Here is a 16,345-nt window from a genome sequence, read left to right on the forward strand (position 1 = left end):
CAAATGTAGCCCACTTAAATATATCTTTAGTTTAGACATCAGCACTGCTTCTGTACAATTAATAATTTAGTATAGTAAAAGTACAATTGCAGGGTATTTTTATTAAGCACATAAATATGTAAATATATTTGTAGTATACTTAGCACAAAATAAAAGTATTTCAAATGCATTATAGTATACAGTATTTTTGTTCACTAGTCTGCTCGTTTTGTCTCAACAGCCATTTATGAGCACACTCCATGCTCACGGCATCCCAGACACAAATATTATTACAATTTATAAAAGATGTATTACCTTCTGGGATTCAAAATCTCATCTAAGATTTCAGTATGTTTTTTAAAAAAAATGTTTTTATTAGAATTATCAACAAGTATACAAAAATATACAACCAGTAACAATAAAAATCACAAAAAAACAAAACAAACAAACAAAAAAAACATACAGGGTCAGGGGTAATATAAATTACATTATATAAAGTAAAGGTGCCTCAAAAGGCACTTTTTTACAACCAGGCAAAAGGTCACAGAGTATACAGTCAACTGTACATTATAGGAAAGAACCAATATTATAAGATGCACACAGTGCCATCGATTTTAAGGCTTTAACATTGCTGGAGGTAGATATTTACAAAATATAAGAAACAGGGGCTTTACAGATAAAAATTTGCACTTGTGTATAAATAATTTAGCTAGTAAAATAAATAGATTTATTAGAAAACATTTATCCTTTAGATTCTTATCAACATGATAAAAACCAAACAAAACATCCTTGTACTACAAAGAACAATTAGATTTCAGTATGGTGATAAATGTAAAGAATATAGTATTACATCACATATAATTACCGTTTTGTTGTTTTATTTTGTCATCTGAAAACAAGTGGATAGAAACAGTAAGTGTCCTGAGATGTGAGCTTAGGACTACTACACATGCGCATTGGCTGGTCTAACCTGAAAAATAAGCTTAACTCTATTTGAGCACAAGAAGCTAAATTTATGAGACAATTTTTGTGAGATTTCATTGATTTCAAATAATTTAAAGTGCCCCTATTATGGATTTTTGAAAATTACGTTTCATGCAGTGTGTAACACAGCTCTGAGTGAATGAAAACATCTTGCAAAGTTTTAAATCTTAAAGTGCACCGTGTATAAAGTTATTGTCTCTCAAAAGAAAGAGTCCACTCTGAATCATTGAAACGAGTCGTTTTTAAAACGGTTCCCAAGCCGTTTCATGTTGAAGTCAACATGAAACATTAGCATATTGCCCGCGCAGACCTGGGAAAACCTGATTTGGTCTGAATGAAAATACAAATTCATTATTTGACAAAAAAATAGCTGTTCCCCAGTAATGGCTGTACACAAAGCAGTACTCCTCACAAATGCTGCTTTATCAGGCATTAAATGGAAATGCAATCAATCAATCGGACCAATCACCGCAGATTAGTCTCAAGCAAAGGAGGGGTTTGGAAAAATTAATCATTGAGGAATCCTTTGGGAGTCGTTCAGCAAATAAGGTAAAAATAAATGCATATTATAAGACAATGAATGTTGGGGACTCCCAAAACCAAAATATGAACCTTTCATTACCCATAATAGGGGCACTTTAATCGTAAGCTTTGTGAGCAGCTTTGGAGAATTTGAAGATTCCCCATTCAGTGAGACAGGAGCTGAACTTGCATGACTGAAACAGCTGCCCGAGAGAAATGACTTGTCTTAAAGGGACATCAGTTGCACTCTATGAACTTAAAGAGGTTTTCATGTGTGCTAAATAAAATAGGAAGACAGAGGGTAATGAAGAGGCCAAAAGTGACGAGATAAAGAAGATATGTGAACATCAGGAACAGAAGCGCTTCAAAGAGGTAGAAAACTGGTGTCAAGCTTTTGATTGACAGGTGCTATGCCAAAGCAGCAGAGTTGTTGAAAAAGGGGTATGTCTAAATCAGTGGTTTAATCTGGCACAAATTCTAAAATATCTGTCATCTTTTACAGACCTGTTTACATATCAAAAGTTTCACTTTAGTCTTTTAGGATCTTCAGCAAAATATTCCCAAACTCTTCTGGTTGATTGCTGAAACCTGTGCACTTAAATACACTCTTAACCATATCAGTCCACTCTAAACAAACAACACACTGCATATCAAAGAAATGCAGCAATCTTCTGCATACATATTGTCCCTCGCATTTTGAGACGCCAACTTTGCCTCAAGACACTGATCAGACTTGCATGAGGTAGGTGTTCATTATTGGACTGTTATGGATGCGGTGTTGAGGGCTGCCATGTTAAAGATAGCTGTTCTCCCCTGCCGTTGTGTGTTAGGGCCCCACATGCCTGAGGCTCTGGAGCCTGGCCCCTGACACCACACAACCACACAGCCAATATGAGCTGCCAGCTCTCTGCATGCTAATGTAATAGTATTATTCCATACTTATTACAGCCCCTAAAGCTGTGCACACACAAAGTCTTTGTAAATATTATGTTTTGTGCACATCTGTAAGGGGTCACATTCATTCATTAGATGGATATTTCAGGAGCCTAATTTTTTATATCATCAGATACAATAAAAACTTGGAGTGGAGTGCTTTACATCATCATATTCCACACAACATTTCATAATGTGTTTTGAAGTCAGTTTAAAGATAATTAAGAGCACAATGGGTAATGTAGGCTATGATTGCTAGAAAAAAGTGCACGTCTTTTTTCAGTTTAGTGCTAATTTAAAAAGTATTACATCATACATTTGTTGTTGAATGGTGCACACTCACATGAGATGAAGAATACTAATACTACTAATAATATTTTTCTATAAAAGTGTTTTAATTGTACAAGTGACTTAAGTTCAGCAATATACTGTATATATATATATATATATATATATATATGTATTTTTTTTTTTTTTTTGACAATACAAACTATTAAAGCTCATATTCAGGATGTTGCTAGTTGATAAAATTAACTAAGGTAGGTCATTTCTATAATATTAGTGGTAAATGTTGTTACTCTATCAGTTATATAGTAGCCTACTTTCCTGACCAGGGGTGCGTTTCCCAAAAACAACTATGGTCGCAAGTTCTGTCGTTACCAATAGAATTCAATGGAATTAACGACCATAGTTAGCTAACGATGCTTTTGGGAAACGCACCCCAGGCCGTTTGTGTCACGGATCAGCCAGGTTCCATCACCACCCAATCACAACGATCCCTGTCACCCGAATACTGAACACCTGTCATCAATCAAGCACCTCATCACCAGCAGCATATAAGCACACACCTCAGACACCTTCACTGTCAGATCTCGTTCATTCGTTGAGGACTCTCTGACTTGCTATACCGTCATTGTATACTTACCTCTTGTGTTCCTCCTAGTGACTCCTCATCCCTCCTGTGTCTCCTGTTCTCCCAGGCTCGGGAAACTGAGGTGTGTGTTTCCCTCCCATGTCCGTTCCTGTTCCTGTAACAATCAGATACAAAGATCAACCACTCATCCAAGCTCAAGAACTTCCCTACAATATTGATACTCACCGTATTATTGCCTGGATTCATCACCCGAACTCTCTGTGCTTGCAATAAACACCTTTGCTATTACTAACCTGTTGTGTCCAGTCCTCTTACGTTACAGATTGGACATTATATGGGTATTAAGTGAGTGAGTGGGTGGGAATACATGCAAACTTGAGGCCACTGTTGAGCTGATCATTAAACTGCACCAAAATCTGATTGTAATTCAAATCAGTTAGGTTTCTCTTGTTTGGTCAATATTGAAAACTCAGCACAAAGTTCACTGTCAAGATGTTTATTCATTTCTCATGACATTACAACAACAGTTCAGTACAACCGAGCACTATTGCTGCTCTTCTTTGCTATAGAATGTTACTTGATGCTTTTCTTCCACTTGTGCAGACCCAGCAATGGTGTACATCAGATTGTGCCAGTTAATGTAATCACCAAGTTTGTATTTGGTCTTTGCCTCCATGTAGGTCTTAATCTGACGGGTGGTCAGGACTTGTCCATGTACATGCACATCTGCTATGAAACCTGTGAAGGCATTTTGTTGGTTGAACCCTCCATCATATTGGGTCTGACACTGGCCGAGTGTTATGACAGGGTTTCCTTCAAAAGATACTTTAGGGCCCACTGCCTTCTTAATGCTTGCTACTTTATTCACAAACATCTGTGCAAGACCACTGTTGGCATCCCATGTCGCACACACTGAGATCCTGATGATTATTGTTAAACATCAACCCATCGAATTGAACCTGGAAGTTATGAATGGTCATCTCGTACTGTTTCATGAAATTTAACCAACGTAAAGAAAAGTCTCGAGGATAGGACGGTGTAGCCAGAGAAAAAAGACATGGGTCGAGACTCATTTGTTCAGTGTAGAATCGCAAACACACAGTGGCTGCAGACATGCTCATGGATTCATTCGGGTGGAGCTTCACCCAGTTGTTGGTGGTCAGCTGTGGGAACGTGATGACCTTCTCCCTCAAACATTTTCTGTCTTTTATCGGCTCTGCAATTGATATAAGTAAATGTTTTCAACACTTAAGGCATTAAAAGCTCTTTAATGTGAAGTGACACTGGTTGACCCATACAGCAGTATTGCTTAATGAACAAATATGCAAAGGCAAAAACAAAATGAACTGACAAAAGCTGTCTAAATTCATTTTTTATCTTTATCTTTATCTAGTGGTATTAATTAACTCAACTCAACTTTATTATAACCAATGTTAATTAGGTGACCTCTGTATTTTAAAAACTATTATAGTCAACATTTGAAGTGGATCAAAAAAGTTCATCAAAGTTGTCCTAAGACAAGAACACATTTTGATTTTAGTTTTATGACAACTTTGACAAAACGTTTTGATCCACTTCAAATGTTGACTACTGTATATTGTTTTACACAGCTAGTACTTACGGGACAACGCCAAAGCACAAAAGACAATAAAGAAAACGTAGGAAGAAAGTCTCATCATGGTCCTCATGGTTCGAGTCAGGCATAAGAGAGGCACCTGAGCGCTTCACTCTTGCACATTTATACTGCACCACTGTAGTGAGGACCAGCATGTTAGTGCTGATTCAACAGTTTTGGTTACATGCGTAGATAAGGAGCAGGGCTGCACAATTGCAGAATTTGGCCAAAAAGTTATCTTGCAATAACAATTTCAACTGGAATGATGAACTTTTATTCTCATATGAAAAAGTATAATATAACTGCTGCTGAAACATCCAAGCAAAAATAACAAAAAGACCACATAACAAAAAGACACGCTGTCAATGGAATAGCTGCTTTTTATGAGTGTTCACACTTGGGTTCAATCTTTATGAGAACCAACTAAAGCCACTTTCTGTGAGACTTTGGTTATATTTAGTTTTTTTTTAGTTATTATAGTGTCTCAGTCCATATTCCAATTTTATTTAGAATTATTGTGCAGCCCTCACCGACCTGTTGCTGTCTCCTTTTGTTAACAAAATTATTGTTAAGGTTAAATAGCTAAATTCCTTATACATCCTCCATGTGAAAAAAAAACACAACAAAGGTGAATGAGTCAACATTTTAATCGTTTTCATAGAATACTTTTTACATTTTCACAAGCTAAGAAGAAATGTGACAGATTGTGGAAGTGTCTTGTGTTTAATTTGTAAATTCTCTGGAGCAATAAGATGTTGATGTCGAGAAATATAGTTTTTACAATGTAGGGTTCTTACTGTCCTGCTCCCATCTTCACAGCAACTTCATGTTGCAACCAAAGCCGAATACAGCAGACCACCACAAAATGCCTGCGTAGAATCCATAATAAACTGCATCCAATAGCCTTTATTGCATTTCCATCACTCATGCTTGGTTTTTTAATGTTCATACTTTTAAAGTTCTCATACTGCTTACCAGCAGAAAAGACAACATTACAATAAATAAACTCATAATGCAAAAAGATACAAAAATAAGATATTTTTTTCCTTTCTTTTTGGCTTACCATAAAACAATAACATAGTGGTACAGTAAATAAATGGCTGTTGTACATTTCCTTCATTTGGGATATAGGACAGTACAGCAATTATTACAGATGCAAGTCTTCAATTTGTACTGTAATCTCTAAACAAAAATATATACTGTGTATATAGTTACTGAGAAAAGCGATAAATCCTTATCCAATATGATAATACATTGTACAACCAGATCCCAATTCAAATATAGCAGGCTCTATAAACATAGTTCATGTAGAAGTATATATATGTTTGTGTGTTTTTTATGTAGCACTTAAAGTGTCCTGTAAATAAGATGGAGTACAACAATACATTATTGTTTGTTCAAAATGCCACATGAACCAAAGCAGCATGTCATAGACTCTTTTAACGTGTACTGCTGAGGTGGTTAAACTGCACATGCCTCATACTGACATATATAAGACTTCTGGGTATTTTTTTTATTTTATTTTTTTTGAAAGAATTCTCACTGGTTTTAAGTAATTGTGATGCAGTATCACAATACTGACTCTTTCAGTAACTTTTGTATAGACATACAGTACAAAAATGGCTACATTATATAATACATACATGACTAGTTTGCATGTTTCGTTGGGGCCAAAGTATGAAAATCCTTGTCAAAGCAACATCAGAAAGGCAATATACACTCAATAGATACGCGGATGCCGGTTGGTTTAGCCTTGTGAGTGGTGATGTGCAATTTACAGATACTTATATATGCATTTGTAACATAGAACCTTGACACATTGTCTGATTACACACGAATCAATGCTGCTGTCTGGCCTCAGTCCATGTTTTCTCCTGTAAACTGTGACAAAGGAGTTATGAAACTCCAGTTCTGTTGACATATCTGTCCAGTCAACCCATGACCTCATCCTCACGTTCAAACAAACACGTACAAACAGCATTACACATTCACACATGCATCCACACACAAACACACCATGACAAACCAGAGCAAAGTTGTCAAATAGGCTCCTTCATGTATTTTCAGACAAAGCTACTGTCCTGTTGGTCATCCAGTAAACTCCCCTCTAAACCCTCCTTTCACTTTCTGTGACTAAATGTTTTGTAAATGTCTTGATATGTTTGACCTACAGATGGGCCAGTGATGCTATAGAAAAACTACGGAGAAACACAATTAGTGAGAATCTAATTTTCACCATAATGTTAAAAAAAGATTACAGAAGACAATTTGTAGAAATAAACAGTGACCACATCTCAAAACTTACATTTTAATAGTGTCTTGGTTTTACTTTTGCTGTGTCGCTGTGTACCAGTGAGAAATGGATAGTGCACGCTGTATTGTTAAGTGCACAGATAAGATTAATCTCTACTGCTGTGACAGGAGTCCTTATGATTTCTGGCCCTCAAAACACCAGCGGTTGCGTAGACGGCACAACATCACATGGGAATGCTGCAATGATTGCAGGGTTCTCTTGCATTTCTTTCACGTTTCATCTTCCGATGCAAAATCAGGAGGGAAGAGAGACAGAAACTCGAGTACACCAAGACCACTTTGTTTCGTTGCATCAACAACATCAACAAAAGCTCTTAAAAACAGAACAGCAAGAGAGAGGAAGGGAGGGACAAATAGAGAGAAAGAGAGAGAGAGAGAGTACTGAGTACAACAGATTGACCAGGAACAGCGATCGACTTTGTACAAATTGTGACAGTCCGTGTTTTATGTTCTTAGGTGGCTACAACATCGCTACGGTGAAGATGCAGTGCAAGGAGGTAGCCAGCAGGAGCAGCAGAGATCTAAGGCCTGATAGAGACGCCTGCCGGGTGGACGAATTCCTGGAGATGGCGTTGGAGGAGCTGGGGTCATCGATCTGTGGGTCCTTGGAGAAACACCACAGTGAACAGGCAAGAAAGAGGATGAGCATTTAGTCTTACCAGCCAAAAGGTGATTAGATATGGCAGAGAGTTCAGCTGTTTGATTTTGATGCATTTTTCCATTATGATGTTTTACCTTGAACTTTTCTAAAAGGAATTGTATGTATTTGTGATGGGCTTTTCAAGGCTTTTAGTACACCATAATGCATTAAAAAGAAACTGGACTTTCACCTTGCAAAAAAACAAAACAAAACAAAAAAAACCTAATAAATTCATTAAAAAATAAAAATGCCATTCTGTCTTGAGTTATACCTTACATGGGTTCAGATGTCTGAGAGATTAGAAAAGCTCTTTGATTCAGCAATGAAATTGTTCTCTGAAGACAGGTCCTAGTTTTTAGTTTGGGACTGCCGCTGCAACACTAAATGTCATTCTAGCATATAATGTTCCTTTTATTATGTACAATGACATTTAGTGAACTTTAAAAGGCAGAAGATAAGCAATGTTCACATTTTGCCATCGCCCAACGCAAAGATCATGTGTATACCGGGCGGGAAGAGCCCTCTAGTGCCAGGTCAAAGTTCAGGCGAAAGGGGCCAATGTGACATGAGATAATTACTGTTTTGTCTCTCTTTTCTTTCATTATGATTCATCCTTTCAATAGCACTTGACATATATCAGAGATATGCCTAGTCTGGCTTGAAAATAAGTATGTTAGCATACTTACCACACATAACACATCTATTGTGTTGTTTGTCTTCTGCTTCTGAGCCTAGAAAGGAAAAAGAAAACTCTATTAAATTAATTGGATAGAAATTTAATAATAACATCTCAGACCAAGAAAACCCTTACTAGACAACATTTTACAACAACCCAGGAGGATCCAGACTGGATAATCAATGACAGAATACCGAGACTGCTGTTTATAGCTGTGATTTTACATCTGTTAATTGCGTTGTATTAGTAGTGTGCTTTATAATGATATTTACAAGTTTAAAATCTATTGTGATTATCTTTTTAGATAGTGTCAATGAAACTATAGAGAATTAAATGTGTGTGCAAGTGGATATTAATATTAATCATATTAATCATAGCAGGTGGGTTACTGGAGGATTGTCAGTTTGAGGCCAAATTATATTTTTCAGATTTTAGCATTTTAAATGTAACCCTCCAGTAGCATACAATTTAGTATGCTACTGGAGGATTTCACTTCCTTATGTGTGTGTACTTGTTGTATAGGTATGTGTGTCTAAGAAAGTGAGAAGCAGTGGTGATATAGGAGACCTGGTGACAGTATAATGAATGGATTCCTGTGTGTTGGCAGTTCGGTATCCTCCTGAAACTAGCCGACTTGAATCTAAGCCAGAGCCCAGCATGATAAAGCAATGCCTCGGCCAGCATGAAACATTATAAACAACCGCATCTACAGACCGGCAAAAAGAGGATTTGAGGTTTAATATCAATGATTAATTTCTCCCAGAGCGGTCCTAGCACCCTTAAAACATTTTTAAAATTGAAGAAATAAACCAACAAAAGTGTAAAAAGTGTGATGTTCAGGCCAAAAAAAAAAAAAAAAAAAGAAGTTGGATAACTGTCCTCTGTACACATCAAGTGCAGTTTTAATTACATTGAGGCAAAATACTCCCAAAGTGCAAGATATGGCACTTTAATAGTGCAAAAAAAGAAAAAGAAATAGAAAAAGAGAACAAAACTCTGAAATTGGCCCTTAATCTCACTGAATCACTTGACAGCATACTAAGCAGAGAATTTCTCACTTTTATTATATATTTAGAACATGAGTTCACACTGAACCCAGAGACTCTTTAGCCAACCTGCTAAAGCGGTTGGCTAAAGCAGAGCGTTCAATAATTTAGCAAATATGCCCAATACTTGCATTTTGACACACTTTTAGATGAGGTATTACCATATGTCTCTTTGTTTTGAGGGTGTTAATGTACATCTGGCTCTGTCATTTTACTCAAAAAGGCAAAAACCCTTTGTATCGCATAACTGAAGGGGGATGCAAACAGTATGGATGGCTTTAAACATCTCGGTTCTAAACGAGAGAGAAAAGCAGTTCGATATGCAACAGAGGCTATATAAACATGGTGTTCGTATGCAGGAGTCAAGATAAGATAAGATAGACTTTGTCCCGAAGGAAATTTGTTTTGGACACATACAATACGATATCTGCTGTTTTATACAAATAACTTACTACATACATATAATACATACAGCGACCCGTCTCTGCCCTACCCACAATATACAGTGAACAACTGAACTGCACCCTCATCATGTTTATATATATTTGCACACACCAGATGCGGGAAGAGAAAGAAAAAAAATATATATACTGTATATATATATATATAATTGTTGACCTCTAGCTAACTTATCATTTAATGCTTTAATGGACAATGAAGGAGTTCTTAAAGTGGTTAAGCCTCCACTGAGGAACTCTGAAGTGTCTCGTCTCGCTAGTTTTCCTAGAGGTCAGCTGTGTGTGCTGTGATCATTTGTAATCGATGAAGAAAGACTGACAGACATATCCCATGAGTCTGCACTCTCCGTCTCTGTTCTGCTCCTCATTTTCACACTGACAGCTGCTCCCCCTCAGAGGACTACGTTTAGCAGTGAGGCTAATACAAAAACATGTAAACTCATTAACGCCACTTTCTCCTGCTGCTGCGCTGTTCTCTGTTGGAGTGTTTGGGTCTGGATGCATTCTCGTGTGCGTGCCCTAATGTCTGTGATTATATATTAGCCTTGTTTCTAATTAAAGGACATGCTGTATATGGCCAACTCTAACTCTGGGTGTGTGGGTCTCAAGGGCTGTATCTTAATACATTTACACATTTGGCAGACACTTATATCCAAAGTGAGTAGGATTGCATTCAAGGTATACATGTTATCAGTTCACAAATTTCTTGAGATTCGAATGCCTTTCTCTACTGTTTGAGCTACAGGAATGCTGTTTAGTCAAAAGTCTAATTACACAAAAAGTTTATTTTAGGCCAGAGAAGAACTGCCCCGACTGAGCTTAGTTTCTCCAAAGGTTTTTTTAAATGGAATTTTGGTCCATTTCTGCCTTTGGCTTTCTAAGTTGGGGTTTAACAGACACTTAATATTCAGTAATATTGCCAATTTAGCAATATACTGGTACTATCACTGACACTATCGGATGAGAAGAAACTTGAAATAAATTGAGCTGGATAATGACACTATTGTCTCCTACAGAGCTGCTTCATAGTGGAATCGACTTATTTTCATAGTTGATGCATTTTGTAATATCAACACTGTTTTTAAGCTATATTGAATCAACACTGATCTGACCTGAGCTGAATTTCTTCTGTAGAGCTGCTTATTGCTAAATTGATCTCATTTCATAATTGATAAACTGTACTAAACTGAAATATTGAACTGACTTCAGCTGAATAAGGACATTATTGTCTTTTTTTAAGAGCTGTTTTGCAGCAGAATTTTAATTTATTTAATATTTGAAGAAGTTTGCATTATACTGTGAAGCTCCTTTGAAATAACCTATATTGTATAAAGCACTATAGATATAAAGGTGACTTGGCAGATGTTCAAAACCTTAAATTAGGACTTTTTTGTGATTTTGTGGATTGTAAATATATTTCTATTATAGTTCTTACAGATCAAATAGGCTATAACTATTAAATGTATTAATTATATTAATGTATTTATTAACTCTTAATTCTAAAATTAATTCATTTTTTGTAATGTTTTAAATCTTAATTTAGCCTAAATAGTAATTGCAATTCTGCCTTCCATTTTCTGTAGTGTTTCCTTACATTTTTATGGCTGTTTTACTCTTTAAATTTTAAATCAAATTTATCTACCCATGAGAAATATTTAGCGGAGTAAAAAGTGACAACTCACCTTGGTCTCCCCTATAATGTAGCATAGCTCTCTAATGTAAATTAGGCATATGCGACTGAACCATTCCCTTCCTAAAACATTCAAGATCAACAGAGGTATTTATTAACTCCTAACATATGAGGACCACAAACACCGTCTGTTTTAAAACCCTGCATTCCCTGAGGCACATACACATACACCCAACCCACAATGCATAAATGAAACTTGAAGATCTATGTCTGCAATAGTTCCACTGACCTGGAGGCTTCCGCAGAACTGGTAGAGGGAGTTATCAGCCGGGTTGAGATGGTTGATGTGTGTCCCTGGCTCTACAGCATTGGGTGATCTGTCTCGATCTCTGTTCCTCTGGGATGGTGTTGTCATAGTGGTGGTTGTTTGCACAGGGGGCATTGGCTGCCAAACGCTCACGTCTGTCCCATTTCCAAATGCCTGGATTGCATTACCTACATACAAAGAGCAAAGATGGTTTCTACCTCATATTAAAAGAGAGATACGATGAAATATTTAAGAATTAATTGGACGGCCAATACAGCACAAATAAACACCACTTTGATCTCCTGTCTGCTGTCAAAGTTGATAGTCTGAGAGCCATAACATAAGAGTACCCAGAGATGTATGACTGGTTATTAGTGTTTCAGATATGTGTTTGACTGCAAGTCAAGACCTACTCTTGGATTTTATGTGCATACTGAATGTGCATTGCATGCGGCTCAGAATTCCCTAAATATATCAAATTGAAGGCATGCAAAACTTGCCTCATACATTGTAAATTACAGGTGGTTTCTATTTTTCTGAATACAGGAGGTCAGGTTGCTGTACATGATGACCATCAGCTTAATCTCTCTTTCTCTGTGATTTATAATCATTGATTTAACAGAAGGACCAGCAGTGTGTACCGTACTTTAGATGATCGAGTGATTGCAAGCGCAGTTATCACTAACTTATTAAACCTGACCTATCAACATAGTCAACAGATAATGTGCTGTTTGCTTTGACTGCCTGTGTGATAGACTGGAAATGATGCATATTTGGTTCTCCACATATGAAAGATTGGAAATATTTGCACAAACTCTCAGTCAGGCCCTCCCCAGTTTTTCTAAGAAGTAGGATCTACTGCCTCATTATATGGACCTCTGACAGGCTCTTGCTCTCTCTGCCATCTCCACTGAAACATTACAGACAGCACACTGTTTAGCACAAATACTGCAGTCTGTGTCTGTGAAGACACAAAATCCAAGAAAGTGTGCTACAGTATGTGTAGTTGTTTTACTTTGTGAAGTTGTTCTGTTGTATCAAAAACGTCTCATAGTGCTTAGTTCTGTCTGTCGCTGCGCTACATCTTAAATCTCCTTCTCTAATTTTATCATACTTACATGTAAATAGTTTGAACAAACACATGATGAATGTGTTGTTTGCTATTTTTAGATGCTTTCTCTCCATCTCTCTAGGAAATACTGGAAAAGACCCGCAGGCTCTGAGCGCTTTGATCGTTGTTTTGAGTCTATGAGCCCTGACACATTTTCTTCAGCAGATGAATCGTGTAGTTTCCTCTCATGTGCATGTCTCTCAATGAGTCATGTTCTCTGAATCCACTCTACACTCCACCAGCTGATGTCTGGAGACCTTCATATACACAAGGTTTTAGGTTTCAAAGAAAAGAAAATGCACTACAATATCAGGCTACTGTTTGCTGTTTTTTTATTTTTCTGATGAAATGCAGACCAGCTTAAAATGCAGACCATGCTTTTCTGATGTAAATACCATTTGCATTTAGACATATTTCAGCAGCACCCTTTTATTTTAAATTTTTCTAACTGAATACAGTTCGGGGTCAATAGAATTTTTGTTATTGTTATAATTTTATTTTTTTACATTCATACCTTTTTATTGTTACAGAAAGATTGTGTGACACTGAAGACTGTAGTAATGGCTTTTGAAAATTCAGATCATCAAAATATTACAGTTTTGATTACATTAATGCAGGCTTGGTGAAAATAAGATGGTAACACTTTATTTTGATAGTCCACTTTAGACATTCTACTAGTAACTTTGCAACTACATGTCTACTAGCAGTCATTAGAGTATTAGTAGACTGTCTGCTTAATATCTTCTAACACTTTACTTTGATGGACCCACAAAATACAACATACTGACAATAAGAATCTTTGCAAGTATATGTCAATTTATTCGACTTAACCCTAAACCTAACCTAACAGTCTAATCTGAGAGTTTTAGTAGACATGTAGTTGCGAATTCATGACAATTAGTTGACATGTAGTTGAAAAGTTACTTATAGTTAATAGAATGTCTAAAGTGGACTATCAAAGTAAAGTGTAACCCATACGATTATTAACTTCCTTGAAAAAAATAAAAACTACACTCCCCAAACGTATGTATCTACAGCATAATTTATTTGTTTCACCATATGTCTTTGTTTTCTAAAAAAAAAAAAAAAGTTTATTTCAAGCTTTAAATTAGATTTGAATCCCAGATTTTTTAACCCCATTCTATTTTTAAATAAAGCTAATATGTTTTTAAGAAACACTCTTATTATTGTGCCAGTGCTGTCCACCAGTTTGAAGTTTGAGTAATGCCACCATACTCCGGAAACAATGGTATAAATGTGAAGGTGAGAATTAAAAAAAAAAAACAATTTTAGATTTTTAATACTGTTTAAACAATCTCACTGTTTCACTTCGATGCTATCTGTTCTGCTGAAACACTAGCCTGTGTTGAGGACGCTGTGTTCCAAGGGCAGACAGACGCATAACGCTCAGGGGCAAGTGTAGGGTGTGAGGCCAAAGCGCTTCGTCATAGCCTCCTAAACACCCAGATACTGACGGCGCTGGGAACAAACCCCCAGAACTGTCAGGATGCCTTAACACTGAAATCCCGTAATGAGACACGAGAGAATGAGGTAATGAGAAGGAGAGAGAGAAAGTGAGAGATAGCGAGAAAGAAAGATAGAACAATAAAGAAGCAGTTTAACCCAGTTTAACCTCCTGAAGAGTCTCCCTCAACATCCCCTCAAAGCCCTCGGCACTAAAAGAAACAAATTAAATTAAGCTCAGACTGTTCACAGATATACTCTCCCTACAGTGAATCCACCCATCCTTGTGAAGATCTGAACATTGAAAACTATCTCTGTTTTTCCTGCTGTGGTTTAGAGAAAGATTTTGACAGGCTACTCTTACATTTATCATAATTTTTTAATCACCTTTTTGCCATCACTATTTAACTGTAAATGGTCTTGACATGAAACAGTTTGTGTTCTCTTTTAGTTTGATTATTTAAGCCCTGTGTGTCCCTGAGTCTAATGTCCGGTATTGTACGTCAATGAGTGTGTTCCTGCCTGTCTTGTATCCCTGTGTAAGAAGATTAAAGTCTGTTTATCGCAATTCTCCTGCGTGCTCCGTGTTCCTTGCTCCTTGCTCCAGCACAGTAGCATAACCGTGACAAACAGCAAATAATATTGTCGTAAAAGCAGCATATAACTACAGTAGTAACAGAAATAGGAAAACAGATGATATTTGGACTTATTTTTTGTTATGGCTTAGTGCGATTATCAAATCACAAAAGCTGTGATTTAATGAAATAAATCATTTTATTTTTTTATTTTTAATTGCAATTTTATTTAATTTTTTTTCATCTTCATCATCATATCCATACTGATATATAATTACAAAATGTTGGCAAAATTATGCAATATCTGTTAGAAGAATCATAATCAGATTTTTTTTCTCTCCAAATTGTGCATTCCTATTGACTTTTAGCAGTGAACTGAGGACTGAGGACTGAGGCTGTTACAAAAGGGGCATGATGATTGACATGACCTTCTTCTTCTGTGAACTATTTCACCACAAGAAACTTAGTTCAAGTGCTGTGTATTGAGGTTTGAGTAGTGGCATTCACCTGACCCTGCTTTCTAAACTGACCCCTGCATGGATCTCTTTCAGTCCTATACATTTTCCGCAGCACTCCCAAGACTTTCACAAGCCCTCCCTGAAAGCTCGCTTTTTGCTATTACCACTTAGTCTGTTTTCACGCCATTCTATGAGTACATGGGAACAAAACAAAACACTTGGTGCAGTCAAGGAAGTGTAGCGAGTAAAATATATATGGAGGAAAGTGTAAGAGAAAGAAGTGTACATAATAGGAAGATGGAAGAGGCTTTTTAGAGGCAGAGGTAAAAACGGGCTGACAGGCGGACAGCTAAAAGCCTCAGAAAGCAACTTGCTGGAGTCTGAAGAGGTGGACAGAACAAACCAGATCAGAGGGAGAATGAGACAAATGGACAGTTAGGAAGGAAATGGCACGGATGGAGGCACAAAGTTTAAAGGAAGAGAAAACAAGACAGAAAAAAGCTAACAGAAGATATGAGGAGCGATTGACAGATTGCTCACATCTTTACATCTATTTTTATGTCATTTACTAGAGGAAGATAAAATGAAACTGACTCTTTTTATATAACCATAAGTTTCCCAAAGAGTCTGTCATTAGACTACAGCACTTACACAACTCAAGTATGAAACCATTAAGTCAGCAAAGTTTAAATACTGTCTCATTTAAACTTCAGTTGGAAAATGGGCATTAGAGTTGATAAGTTGAATTCATAATCACTTC

The 16,345-nt window shown here is 36.7% G+C and overlaps 2 protein-coding genes across 5 annotated transcripts in view; both read right to left on the reverse strand.

The window, feature by feature from the left end:
• Positions 1-3,009: 3,009 nt before the first annotated feature.
• Positions 3,010-5,177, reverse strand: apcs (amyloid P component, serum). Its single transcript, XM_058796561.1, is given in 3 exon segments — positions 3,010-4,208; positions 4,210-4,508; positions 4,914-5,177. Coding segments are annotated over 3 exon segments (738 nt in total). The 5' UTR covers positions 4,981-5,177; the 3' UTR covers positions 3,010-3,836.
• A 227-nt stretch (positions 5,178-5,404) lies between these two features.
• The window catches only part of gfra1a (gdnf family receptor alpha 1a), an 83,652-nt gene continuing 72,711 nt past the window's right edge, over positions 5,405-16,345 (reverse strand). For 3 of the 4 annotated variants that reach the window (XM_058796167.1, XM_058796166.1, XM_058796165.1), the window contains 3 exons: positions 11,960-12,165; positions 8,547-8,591; positions 5,405-7,824 (listed from right to left, as the gene is read on the reverse strand). In XM_058796167.1, the coding sequence (XP_058652150.1) occupies positions 7,681-7,824; positions 8,547-8,591; positions 11,960-12,165 (395 nt within the window). In that variant the 3' untranslated portion in view covers positions 5,405-7,680. The remainder of the gene's footprint in view (positions 7,825-8,546; positions 8,592-11,959; positions 12,166-16,345) is intronic. The other variant, XM_058796168.1, reaches the window with a different exon arrangement.

The sequence above is a fragment of the Onychostoma macrolepis genome, chromosome 13 (assembly GCF_012432095.1).
Source record: "Onychostoma macrolepis isolate SWU-2019 chromosome 13, ASM1243209v1, whole genome shotgun sequence".
In the NCBI taxonomy this organism is placed as follows: domain Eukaryota; kingdom Metazoa; phylum Chordata; class Actinopteri; order Cypriniformes; family Cyprinidae; genus Onychostoma; species Onychostoma macrolepis.